The 12,823-nt window shown below is 38.4% G+C and overlaps 2 protein-coding genes across 2 annotated transcripts; both read right to left on the minus strand.

Annotated features, from left to right (window-relative positions):
- Positions 1 to 390: 390 nt before the first annotated feature.
- Positions 391 to 7,056, minus strand: LOC135471670 (F-box/LRR-repeat protein fbxl-1-like). The gene is made up of 6 exons (XM_064750981.1): positions 6,756 to 7,056; positions 6,126 to 6,256; positions 5,534 to 5,801; positions 4,862 to 4,975; positions 2,887 to 2,984; positions 391 to 1,718 (listed from the first exon to the last, which is right to left on the minus strand). The coding sequence occupies exons 1-6, from the start codon at positions 7,027 to 7,029 to the stop codon at positions 1,554 to 1,556; spliced, it is 1,050 nt and encodes a 349-aa protein (XP_064607051.1). The 5' UTR covers positions 7,030 to 7,056; the 3' UTR covers positions 391 to 1,553.
- On the minus strand, positions 7,041 to 12,364 carry LOC135469839 (uncharacterized). The gene is made up of 7 exons (XM_064748450.1): positions 11,049 to 12,364; positions 10,742 to 10,908; positions 10,063 to 10,210; positions 9,565 to 9,684; positions 8,953 to 9,087; positions 7,279 to 8,391; positions 7,041 to 7,046 (listed from the first exon to the last, which is right to left on the minus strand). Exons 1-7 carry the CDS (start codon positions 11,172 to 11,174, stop codon positions 7,041 to 7,043), a joined length of 1,815 nt encoding a protein of 604 aa, XP_064604520.1. The 5' UTR covers positions 11,175 to 12,364.
- Positions 12,365 to 12,823: the final 459 nt, after the last annotated feature.

A 12,823-nucleotide genomic window follows, 5' to 3' on the forward strand; every position in this document is an offset into this window, starting at 1 on the left:
AGTGAATGCCCAAGGTAGATGGATTACCGAGGCTTTCCAGTTTCCTCAATCTACCAAGCTGATCGCCATGGTATAAGTGACAAATCCGTGAGCATGTCGTCAAACAACAATCAAACAATCAAGGATAATACTTATTTTCACGGTATTTTTTCTACATCATCAAATTTCACACGATTAAGGCCCTCGATGATCAAGCAACCTGAAGTCATGTGTTCAAATCTTGTCTTCACTGATTCGCTGGAGCCTTTGCAACAGTCTAGGGCTTTAATCATATGCATGGCAATGAAGAAGTATACTGTATAGATATGTTCCCTTTGACATTGGAACCAACATTGGAACGGACTGTATATTGAACATGAGTGCCCCATGCAAGAGGTTTTAGAGACGCCACCTGCCCTGAAATTCATAACAAAAAACGCAGTAAATGCCCTCAGACACCTCAGCATTTATTCCTCATAAAAATCTAATTTCTTTGATAGAAATGTACACAGTTTACTAAACCTTTGATATATGCATGTAAAGCGAGCGAAGGTCGATTATATAGTCTTACGAATTAGCTTCTGTTAATGTTCCACAAAATGATGCAAATATCCCGTTTACATAAAAACACGTAACTTGGTTGAATATCCTGCGAAGTATTAAATATCTCAAATTCATTTTTTCACTTTTCTAATTGCCTAAGTTGCATATACTGGTTGGTTATACCAATATGTAACCTGTAGTCCTATATGTGACCAGCCCAGGACAGTAGGATCAAGCTTAGTAAAAATATTGTCAAATATAAGTCCTAACTAGTGTATAAGACAAAATATCACTTGAAACTATACAAATAATTGTAGAATGTTTAATTTTTGATTATTTGAAGCTTGTAAATACCATCATCTTAAGAGGAGACATTTGAGCAGTGGATTAATTTATATATTTATTCGATTGGTGTTTTACGCCGTACCCAAGAATATTTCACTTATACGACGGCGGCAAGCATTATGGTGGGAGGAAACCGGGCAGAGCCCAGGGGAAACCCACGACCATCTGCTTGTTGCTGGAAGACCTTCCCATGTACGGCTGGAGAGGAAGCCAGCAGGAGCTGGAGAGGGGCAGATTAAAGAGTGACAACTAATTTTGTGCTGGTGCTTGTAATCCTGTCCTCCTTAATCATGTTAATATGAACTGTTATCTGCATTGAGGTTAGACATTTAGGTCAGGACACTGTAAAAAATAGACAGGTTCCACTAACTGTTCGAGATAATCCTATATCTTCTGAGATATCCTTTATTGTAACACAGCTTATATGTCCATGCTATACACTGTAAAAACCAGATAGGTTCCACTAACTTCCCGTGATACATGTAATCCTTTACCTTCTGCAACCCCCTTTATAGAGGGGTTGTAACACAGCTTATATGTCCACGCTATACACTGTAAAAACCAGACAGGTTCCTCTAACTGCCCGTGATACATGTAATCCTTTATCTTCTGTGACCTCACTTTATATAGGGGTTGTAACACAGCTTATATGTCCACAGTACACTGTGAAAACCAGACAGGTTCTACTAACTGTCCGTGGTAATCCTGAATCTTGAGCGACCCCCTGCACACGGCAGTGATTCCTGCCAGGTGGAAGTCATCCACCAAGTCCACAGAATACCAGATCCAGGTAAGACAGACGTGGTGCAAAACACACCTGAGCGAAATGGTAACCTCACTGGTCTCGTTTCCTGCTAACACACAATGATGTGCATTACAACCTGATTGCATTTTTTTTGGCACATTGTGGTATATCAATGGGTTTGGCAATTGTTTTAATATTTAAAATTAAAGTAAGGTTTAAAAAAAGAGCATATATTTATGCTGTTCACACAGGTAGGTCCATGAGCACATATGTGCATCCACACAATTCAGTGATTTCACCACCGAAGGTTCACTATATATACTGCAATGAAATAGAATCAAGAGTCTCAGGTTGAATTGGCTGTTCCGTTTAAAAAGCTCATTCGTGCAGAATGGGTACCTAATATGGGATAAATATGGGAAAAGTCTAATATTCAGGAATAAAAATCACAGTTTTTTTTTTTTTTCTTTCAATTTTTTACTTTTTCTTCCATAAAAGTAATGCTACTGATATGTAGAGGTTTTCGGTAATCAGTGGAATATATACCCTGCCAACACACAATCTGAAATCAGAATATCTTTGAAAATTCAAGAAAACTAACATACTCTCACAGACATTGGGGTTGACTTACATAATCATACTTTACTCTTCAAGCACATATATTGCGGAGGGAGGGAAAAACACAAGCTACCAGGTATGAAACATGTCTTAAACACAGCTGGTTGAAACTCTGGCCCTAAAATACGAAGCTGTCTCAGACTGAAGCCATGCAGACAACCTTATGCTATTATTCCTAAACTAATATAAGATTTGAACTATAACGCTAAATTTTAGCTTTGTCATCCCATTTTTACCCAAGTCAAAGTTTTAAAATTAAAATTCCTATGGTAAGTTACAATTTTAGCACGGTAATTTAACTGTTCTAGCCTTTTTTTATGTTTGTTTGACCTCATCCGGTTTAAAACAGTGTGGTTTAAACCACATCATGACAAGCCTATTAAAAACATCTCCAACACTAACAACCTAGAAAAGCTACAAGCTCACTGATAAGGTCGCTGGTTCAAATCCAAATTTCGCAATTGGGCTGTGGTTTTATGTGAGATGGGTCAAGTGCTTGGTGGTTTACTCCAGTTTCTGCTGCCCGTAAACCACACCATCGTAACATCAGTTAAAAACAATCATGATTTCGGCATTAAACACCGATCAATTTAGTTGATGGAAGTCTCTCACGAAGAAGAACTTCTAAAACAGATTGAATCTGACAGACTCTTTACCTTATCGACTTGTGTCCCCCCTGCATCTACCTGCCGACGCTGCCTGTCTAGCCGATCCTTTCTCAGCATAGCCTGGGTCTTCAGCCAACTTCCATCATCTATGAGTGAGTAAATGCATTGACATTATCGCCCAGTATATAGGCTGTATGTCACCATTGATATGTGGAAGTCATTAGCAGAGTCATAGAAATATCTAGAACGGGGACGCGAAAAGCTCAAATTTCCCCACAACTGACAAACAGACAGTACTCTTCATTTAGGTCCTATCTCGCACGGTGAACAATAACAATAAATAAACCTCAGATCCCGATGCGGATCACGGCAAAATTTTAAAGGTTTTTTGTGCTTTGTCCGCTGTAATACTGTGCACAAACAATTACCCAAATCACTCTATAACTTTTGAGGTAAAGTTGCCGACAATCAGACAGACAAACAAACAAACGCCAGCAAAATCCTAACTTTCTTGGCGGAGGTAACTATCCTAGTTATACAAATCAGTCTTCCCGTACAAATCACTTCCTGTCACTGTACATACATTTTACTCTGGATAAAAACAGCACTTGCACATACATATAGAAACATCCAGGTTTTCATATTACTTCCAGACTTTAATCCCTAAAAAGTTATAAAAGTTCTGATTTAGCGCGTGCTTATCTCAGACAGGCCTCATTGTACAGGGATGATTTACATGAGATGAGATGTATGCATGGTAGATTTCATTGCCCCAGGGCTGTATGAATGATTTACCTGAGACGAGATGTGTAAATACGTGTTTACACATTATCACACCGCTTCTATGTCACAGAAGTGTATGAATGATTTACCTGAGACGAGATGTGTAAATACATGTTTACACATTATCACACCGCTTCTATGTCACAGAAGTATATGAATGATTTACCTGAGATGAGACGTATGAATGATGTGTCCCATGCAAGATGTGTAAATATGTGTTTACACATTATCACAGCCCTTCCATGTCACAGAGGTGTATGAATGATTTACCTGAGATGGGATGTATGAATGGTAGATTTCATTTTCCCAGGGGTGTATGGATGAATTACCTGAGATGAGATTATGAATAATTTGCCCATACGAGATGTGTAAATACGTGTTTACACCTTATCGCACCCCTTCTATATCACAGAGGTGAATGATTTACCTGAGATGAGATTATGAATAACTTGCCCCATACAGAATGTGTAAATACATGTTTACACATTATCGCACTGCTTCTATGTCAGAGGTGTATGGATGATTTACCTGTGATTAGATGTATGAATAATTTGCCCCATACAGAATGTGTAAATACATGTTTACACATTGTCACACCCCTTCTATGTCACAGAGGTGTATGAATGATTTACCTGAGATGAGATGTATGAATGATGTGTCCCATGCAAGATGTGTAAATACATGTTTACACATTATCACACCCCTTCTATGTCACAGAGGTGTATGAATGATTTACCTGAGATGAGATGTATGAATGATGTGTCCCATGCAAGATGTGTAAATACGTGTTTACACATTATCACACCTCTTCTATGTCACAGAGGTGTATGAATGATTTACCTGAGATGAGATGTATGAATGATTTACCTGAGATGAGATGTATGAATGATTTACCTGAGATGAGATGTATGAATGATTTACCTGAGATGAGATGTATGAATGATGTGCTCCATACGAGATGTGTCAATACGTGTTACACATTATCACACCTCTTCTATGTCACAGAGGTGTATGAATGATTTACCTGAGATGAGATGTATGAATGATTTACCTGAGATGAGATGTATGAATGATTTACCTGAGATGAGATGTATGAATGATTTACCTGAGATGAGATGTATGAATGATTTACCTGAGATGAGATGTATGAATGATTTACCTGAGATGAGATGTATGAATGATTTACCTGAGATGAGATGTATGAATGATTTACCTGAGATGAGATGTATGAATGATTTACCTGAGATGAGATGTATGAATGGCTCCGAAGTTATCCTCTTTATTCCAGCAAAATTTGCCCACTCCAGTTTCTGACAAAATGTCAGAAATGCAGATGGACTTTTGTCTGTCAGACCTGTTGCAATGAAATGTAATAGAAAAATATTCTGCTGAAATTTGTACACTGTTGAGAAGTCTTTGTTACTGGACTGAAAAACAGAGTTTCTTCTCTGGACTGTGACCAAGACCATCTGTGACCTCTAAGTCAATGAACATTCTAACAGTGTGAGTTTTTAACAGGTCCTTCTTAGTACCAAACTAATCTTCCTACCAGCTAGCAAAAAAATTAATTCTGCAAAAATATTTTCCGTAATGTTGCTGACAACATGAAACTGTATGCTCAACAAAATATCCAACTCACTCCTGGAAATATTATCCTTAAAATCTTGATAGATTAATCAACTAAATATTCATGAAAGCCAATCTTTAAGAAAACAATATATTATTTTATATTTAATTTTTATATTAAATTTTATATATTTTTATTTAATATTATATTTTATATTTTATAGTAGTTAAATTTTTATATCAAGCCTACCATAGGAAGTGCCTCATCCAAAAATCTTCCATTTAATGAATTGTTTCCAATAAACTATGGACACCTGTAATGAAAGTCCACAAAGTCAAAACCAACCGGAATTCCAGCTAATGTCAATCTTTGTCAAGTGAGGGAGGCGTTGTGCAAGGTTGACCACTGCTTCGTCGTCTATTCCAAATCTAACACTGCACAACACGAGGCTTGTCAGCTGTGAACAGTGCTCAGCCAGCAAGGTCAAGGTGTGGTCAGAGGCCGGACCTTGGTGAAGACTTAGAGTTCGGAGATTTGGGTGGTCACGTGACAAGAGGGTATTCACGCCTGTCTCCGTGATTTCGTCACACCAGGCCAGATCCAGTGATTCAACCTAAAGCCACAGATAGATTGTAACATATGAACTGATTGGTCAATATCCCAAAACATCAATGTATAAAAATGGCTCGTATATACTGGAACGTGGGGATTGTGCGCCAACTTGGGTTGATGAGTTTAAAACAAAATGGCAAAGAAAAGTACAAAACTACTTGTAGGCTCGCACTTCAGAAGAGTAAAAATATTTTGACTGTTTTGCAGTCTACATTTCATTCATTCTACCTTGCTCGCCAAAAAACGGTAAGATACTTTATGCCAAAAATTATTTTGTAGACCATTTGAGCATGTGTATATAATGTCATATTAATCAGACACTCACGGTTTCAGATAGATACTGGCAAATCCACCTCAGTGTGACGTCAGAAATCCCACATTCTGCCAATGACAGGTGACGAAGTTGCCCACGTGACAAACATGGCCACAGAGCAGCATCCGTTAAGAAACAAACTCCTATAAACACAAATGTGAACATTTACCTGCGTGTAATTCTGTAGTTCAAAACACAATTTACAAAGAAAAAGCTCCAGGATGAAATATCAATTAAAGCTGAGATTTACATCCAAAAAGGACATCTTTGGTTAATCCTTAATCATAAAAATGTACAGCATAACCGTGAACTTCCAGGCTGACGTTCCTAAAGAAATAAACCACAATGGGTATATAAATACAGTTTCATCGGAGAAATCATTACTTTTAGTGTTGAATTTCTAACACTGACATGCCACAATTTAGTATTATACAGTCAACTAACAATATAATGGCTTCTTTTAGATGCATTTTACTTGAAGTTGTTGAATACCATGATGTGAACAAGATTCAGAATATCCATGTAAATATAGCACTTGATTTGGAATAGAGTTTAGGATATCGTTTTATAAAGTGTTTGATTTTGTCGCTAATAATTCAAGGGAATTCCTTGTGTGTTAACAAGTTAACTTTAATGATTCACCTTTCAGGTCTAATCCTCTCAATTTCTGACAGTGCTTGCCAATATCTTGTATCCCAGAGCAAGTCACCTGATCACAGTCAACCAAGGCTATCTCTTCTAACATTTCTCCCTCTGATGCCATGGAAGAGACAATTCCATTGGTCAAATCTTTCCAGTGAATGGTAAATTTGGCAAGATTTCTGTTATGCTGAAAAAATGTTTCAAGACAAGTTCCCGAACATTTTCTGATATCAACGTAACTTATGTCCAAAGATAACAAATCCGGAACGTACATTTGCACAGGCTTCAAATCTGTTCCATTTATTACTTGATTTAACTTGACAAAACAAGCATCCTTAGTACAACTCCCGTTGGTTGCATAGTCTCCAGAAGGTCTACTCTGGTCTACTTGAACGTCTTTGAAAGTATCCAGTGACTCACAGCTTTCGACCAAAGCACTTTTATTCCACTTTTCCAGATCTGAAGAAAGGTTTGCTGATGATTGGCACATACTTGGAAGCGTCATAATTTGTGAAATCTTTACCTTGTTGTCAAGTGTATCACAGTTTGTTTGGTTTGCCGAGACATCACTATTATCATTCATTGCAGAGATATCACTATTCATGTTCACTGTCGAGACATCACCATTCAGGTTCATTGCCGAGATATCACTATTAACATTCATTGCCGAGACATCATCATACACATTCATTGCCGAGATATCATCATTTACGTTCGCTACAGAAATTTCACTATTCACGTTCATTCCCAAGACATCACTTTTCATGTTCATTACCGAGATATCACTTTTAACATTCATTGCCGAGATATCACTATTCACGTTCGTTGCCGAGATATCACTATTAGAAGGCAAAAAGGCAGCAATGGGACATGCATTTTCAGCCAAAGGACAAGAAAAGTTTTGTACAACAGTCTTTGCTTCAGGGCAGAACTTAGCACTGAGTAGAAAGTCAGCAGATTCGTCAGCATTATGACTGATTTGCAAATTCCAGCTGCATTCATTGCTTGGCGAAGTAATGTCATCAGCCTCAGATTTGAAGCTGCCTTTTTCTTCTCCAATCTGATTGCATGATTTCAGGAATCTTGTACCACTTGTCTTGGTTGCATCAACGAAGCCAGATTCGCTGTTTTCCAATTCCTCGATACAGATACTGTCACTAGAATACGCTTCTAAAGCCATTGCAATGTCACAGCCATTGTCTAGAATCACATAGTCTGTTCTTTTTAGTGTACTATCTTCACTTTCTTCAGTTATCACATTTTTCTGCTGATATCTAATTTTAGCTGTTGTCATGTTAGCACATTCCCCTACTGAATCAGTGGGAATGTGGTGTTCAATGGGTGCTTCTTGTCTACATTCAAGGTTACGTAACGGATTCCTCAAGTCCCACTCAGTAACAGCAGATGTCGTATGGTGAGTTTCTCCACCTACTGAAGGCAACATCTTCACGTTCTGCCTGTCCTGTTCACACGTACTGTACTGAAACCGTCTAGCCTGCAGCAGTTGTAATTCCAGTAGATTTTCTGTCAAATCTTTGTCCTGTATCAAACCCTGGCCATTTTCCTCCCCAAACATGAGGGAGACAGCCGACACCAGGCCATAGCCACACAGATATAGGAGGGCCATACAGTCAACCTAGGATACAATAACATTGGATTTAATTTGACAGGTGTTAAACGTTTCACCTATGTGTGACTGTGCTCAGTTTTAAGTTTGGAGGAAACTGGCATGTCCACAGTTAATCCCCAACCTTTGGCTAGTAGCTGGCGATATTATGTGACTTTTCACCTGTACAGCCAGCTCAATACATATGTCATATAGGTGGAAAGTATGTGATTTCAAACGAATCTAGGAATACGTCCACCCCTAAGGCCCTAACACAGTTGATGACCACCATGAAGGACCAGGGTCACATGCCTTACCAATATGACATATGCCACATCAGGGAGAGTTCGCTAGTAGCTTGCCAAAGGTCGGCAGTTTATTACAAGGATCGGTTTCCTCTACCCATAAAACTGGCAGCCACTTTGAATTCATAAATAAATTAACCAGATGACCAAAATATAGTGAAGGGGCAGTGAATTTGATTCTATCCAAATCTAATCCTCAACAGCATCACATGTAATCATGTTGTCATTTATGGTCAATGAAGGAGAAAGAAATGGCTATATGTGGAACACTCACACCAAAACTCACCTGAACACAGGACAAATTGACTGATCTCAAGGTTGGACCTGTCAAAGTGGCAAGATGGCGGACAACCGTGCTGGTCAAACTACGACAACCTGATACGTCCACTGATGTCAGGCGGCACGGATACTCAACTGAGCTCTGCAAACGCAATAACAGCATTTACAAATGACCAATTCAGGCTACCACAATGTACATTAAGAAGCAGCACAAACGCCACAATAAAGACTGACGACTAGACGTTCAAAATCAACTTGTGCAGGGCAAATGTGAATGACCAGTGTTTGAAATTTGTAACATCACAAGTCTACACAGGATATTTCTGGCAAAAAATTTATATTCGCTAATCAAATAAAATTTGTCATATTTACAAATATGATTTCCTTTCAATGAATATTAAAACTGTTCATTCTGCAGTTTGAAAAGGTTAAAATGCGACCAGCGTTATAAAGTTTGGGACTTTTATTGCAGTATCGATTTTGAACAATACCACATGCATAGGGTTACTTTGTGAATGGTAATTGTTTGGGCTATTCTTATATAATAGTAACACTATGACTGGACTTTCACTAAGCAGTATAGATATAGATTTTCATATATGAACGAATGTAAATTTACCCTCCCAAGAGCCTCTCTGCTTAGCTGAAGCTCTTCATTAAGGAGGAAGACTTTGTCGCTGATGTTATCACAGCTGGAGATGTTCAAATTCCGCAAGGACTTAGCTTGGCCCAGAAGGTGCTGAAGACATAAATTTATATGCATTAATCTTTTTGATCTTCAATGATTTATTTACTTATTTATTTGATTGGTGTTTTATGCCACACTCAAGAATATTTCACTTATACGACGACGGCCAGCATTATGGTGGGAGGAAACCAGGCAGAGCCTGATGGGAAGCACATGACCATCTGCACACTGCTGACAGGCCTTCCCACCTACGACGAGAGAGGAAACAAACATGAGCTGGACAGGAACTCACAGCAATCGAACTGATGAGAGGCTCCTGTCATCGTGCCATGCTGGCGTGTTAGCCACTTGGCTAGGGGCGATCCTGATCTTCAATGAGTTTGTTTCCTTGGCTTGGAAAATAGAAAATACATGAACTCTATTGATTACCTGAACAATATTATCCGTTAATGAGCTGCATTCTTCCATAGCGACACAGGTCAAAGTTGATGAAAGGTGAACCTCAATTGTAAGGTCAAGGTCAGGTGACATTAGCTGATCGCAGAAAGACAAATTCACTATCTGCAGACTGTTCAATCTGTTGATTGATGAATAAATGAATTTACACATACATCAGGTGGCAGATACATGTACCAAATATGCTTTCTTGGCACTTCTTGCTGGTTTACAGTATGTGGCAACAAGACATATTATCTGCTCTTCTACGCATACTTATTGGTCGCAATTTGAACACACCTTTCTACACTCTATACATCAGTTCATGGAAATTTATATTTCAGTTTCGCTTTTAACCAAAATGTTGTCTATGAAGTATGGTATCTGAATGATATTTGTTATAAGCAAATGGTTATACAACATGAAAATAAATATCCATGTATTCCCTTGAGCTTGTCATTAATTTTAGGGGACCATGTATAGATTTCGGTTAAAGTGCTATAAATAAAACATACCGCTGCATCTATCTCAATGATGGAGTTTCAACTCCATGAAACAAAGAATGTCAGATTCTACATTTTCAGTTTAATTCCTACCCAATGATATGCATTTTGAGGACATTAATGCAATGTTTTACGCACTTGCATTCTGACCTTCAGTTAGGCCTATGTACCTTGATAAAACCTCTTTTACACCTGGCCAGGTAAGTTGATTACACTCTCTGAAACTGAGTTGTTTCAGGTGAGATGGACACAGCACCTGTATACAGGTATCAGACAGGTAACTGGCATGACACTTGACCAGGTGAGACAGGATAGTCTCTGTCACACTGGTAAAAGCCTGGAATAGAGACAGATACAGATTTGTTAGATGTTGGACGATGTGCATGAATTCAAAGAAAACAAATATTTTTAGTTTTTGAATCCATTTTTGAAAATATTGCTGTTTCCAGTTTAAACTAACCACATGGATCTACTCACCTGAGTTTTCAGTAGGTTAATTAGATATTCAAATATTGTGGTGATGCCCTCTTCTTTGTCACAAACTAAAGCCTGCGCCACTAATCGCAGTGACAGATCTGCCAGAGCTGGCACCTCAAACCTCATGTTGTTTATGTGCTGTATATTCAACCTTTCATTTCATCCATTTCCCGCCAGGTGCCCATGAAACATAAAATGTAATTCACCAATATTACAAGAAATCTGTTCAAAATAATTTAATATTGGAAATTCAATGTTACGATATAGATAGTTCTGTTTCTTTGTATAAAACAGTGCAAATGATGTTTATAAATCTTACCACACGTATATGCAGGATGTTTTTCAAACACTTGGGCTAGGTAAGTCAAATAAACCTAGTAGAGTTCAAACCCTACAGCTACTGGGACATGAAGATATCATTTACAACAGCAGTGTCCAGACTGGAATATGCACCTAGCTTATTGTTGGTCCATTGTGTTAAACACCAACACCAGAAAGAGTTTTCATTCAACATTCAGATGGAAACATGACAGTAACAGGAGGTGCTAGCTGGTTAGGTGATTTATACAAGCTGTCTCAGTAAGAGCCCTTGAACTATAGGGTCATGTGCTCAAATCCAGCTCTACTTGGCTTGGCTGAAACTGTGTGTGCCACAGTGCACATGTGTGATAGCTCTGTCTTCCACCTATTAATTCAATCTCCATGGTCGCAATCATAATAGTAAACTATTCTCTGAGTACAGTTTAGTATTTTATTTTATTTGATTGGTGTTTTATGCCGCACTCAAGGATATTTCACTTATGTGGCAGCAGCCAGTATTAAGGAGGGAGGCAACTGGGCAGAGCCATGGGGAAATTATACCACCACCATCCGTAGGTTGCTGATACAGTATAATTTAATAAAGAAATCCTTAAAATAAATAAGTAGTAGGCCTAAAATATTGAAATTGCAGTCATATTTGAGTGGTTCACTAAAAAGTAGTCAGTTAAATACTACGGTACAAAACATAGACATGATGGTGTTGAGGTGAATGGTGACGTATCAAATCTTAAATAGATAACTAGTTTTGTTCGATGTCATAGACTTATGCAAACCGTTTTGAAAAATCAGCACATGATCGTTACATGTGATGTCAAATGTTGTCAGTGTTCCAAACGTCGTACGCTTTTGTTGTATTCGGTATTACACTTACGAACTCGCCTATTTGATACTATTTTGACGTGTCCCTGGACACATCGCCATCCGTTCAGACATGAACATCATACAGTACTGCTTTAACAAATCAAGATGCACTTTCAAGTTTTTGTACGGATGGAACTACTTTTCCTCCAAGAGCTGGTCAAGTAATTTGTTGACATTAGCGATGTTGTGGCGCGTAAGGTCGGTTGCTCGCGAGAACAGTGCGCCGCATGTAAAATCAAAACAATACATAACCGAAAGCGGACTAATATCCATGCTTAGATAACTCGCGGCTTGAAATCATGGGATATCTCGCATTTACCAGACACTAAAACATACTCCTTGCAGCGCATGTGGCACTCTATAGCGACTGCAGAGAGCTGTAAGTGTAAGAAGAAGTGCAAAGAAGTAAGTGTAAAGTGTAAGTTTAAGAAGAGGCAAAATTATTAAATCTTCCCAAATTTTCTCTCAGGTGTCATGTCTGGTGTCTTAGGTAGGGCGTCCTGTTTGGTGTTTTGTGAACCCAAGCGTCTTGCTGTTCTTCTTAGGCCATGATGTTTTGGGTCATGTAATTTGCCACTATTTAAGCAATGAAC

This window comes from Liolophura sinensis, chromosome 7 (genome assembly GCF_032854445.1).
Source record: "Liolophura sinensis isolate JHLJ2023 chromosome 7, CUHK_Ljap_v2, whole genome shotgun sequence".
NCBI classification, from domain to species: domain Eukaryota; kingdom Metazoa; phylum Mollusca; class Polyplacophora; order Chitonida; family Chitonidae; genus Liolophura; species Liolophura sinensis.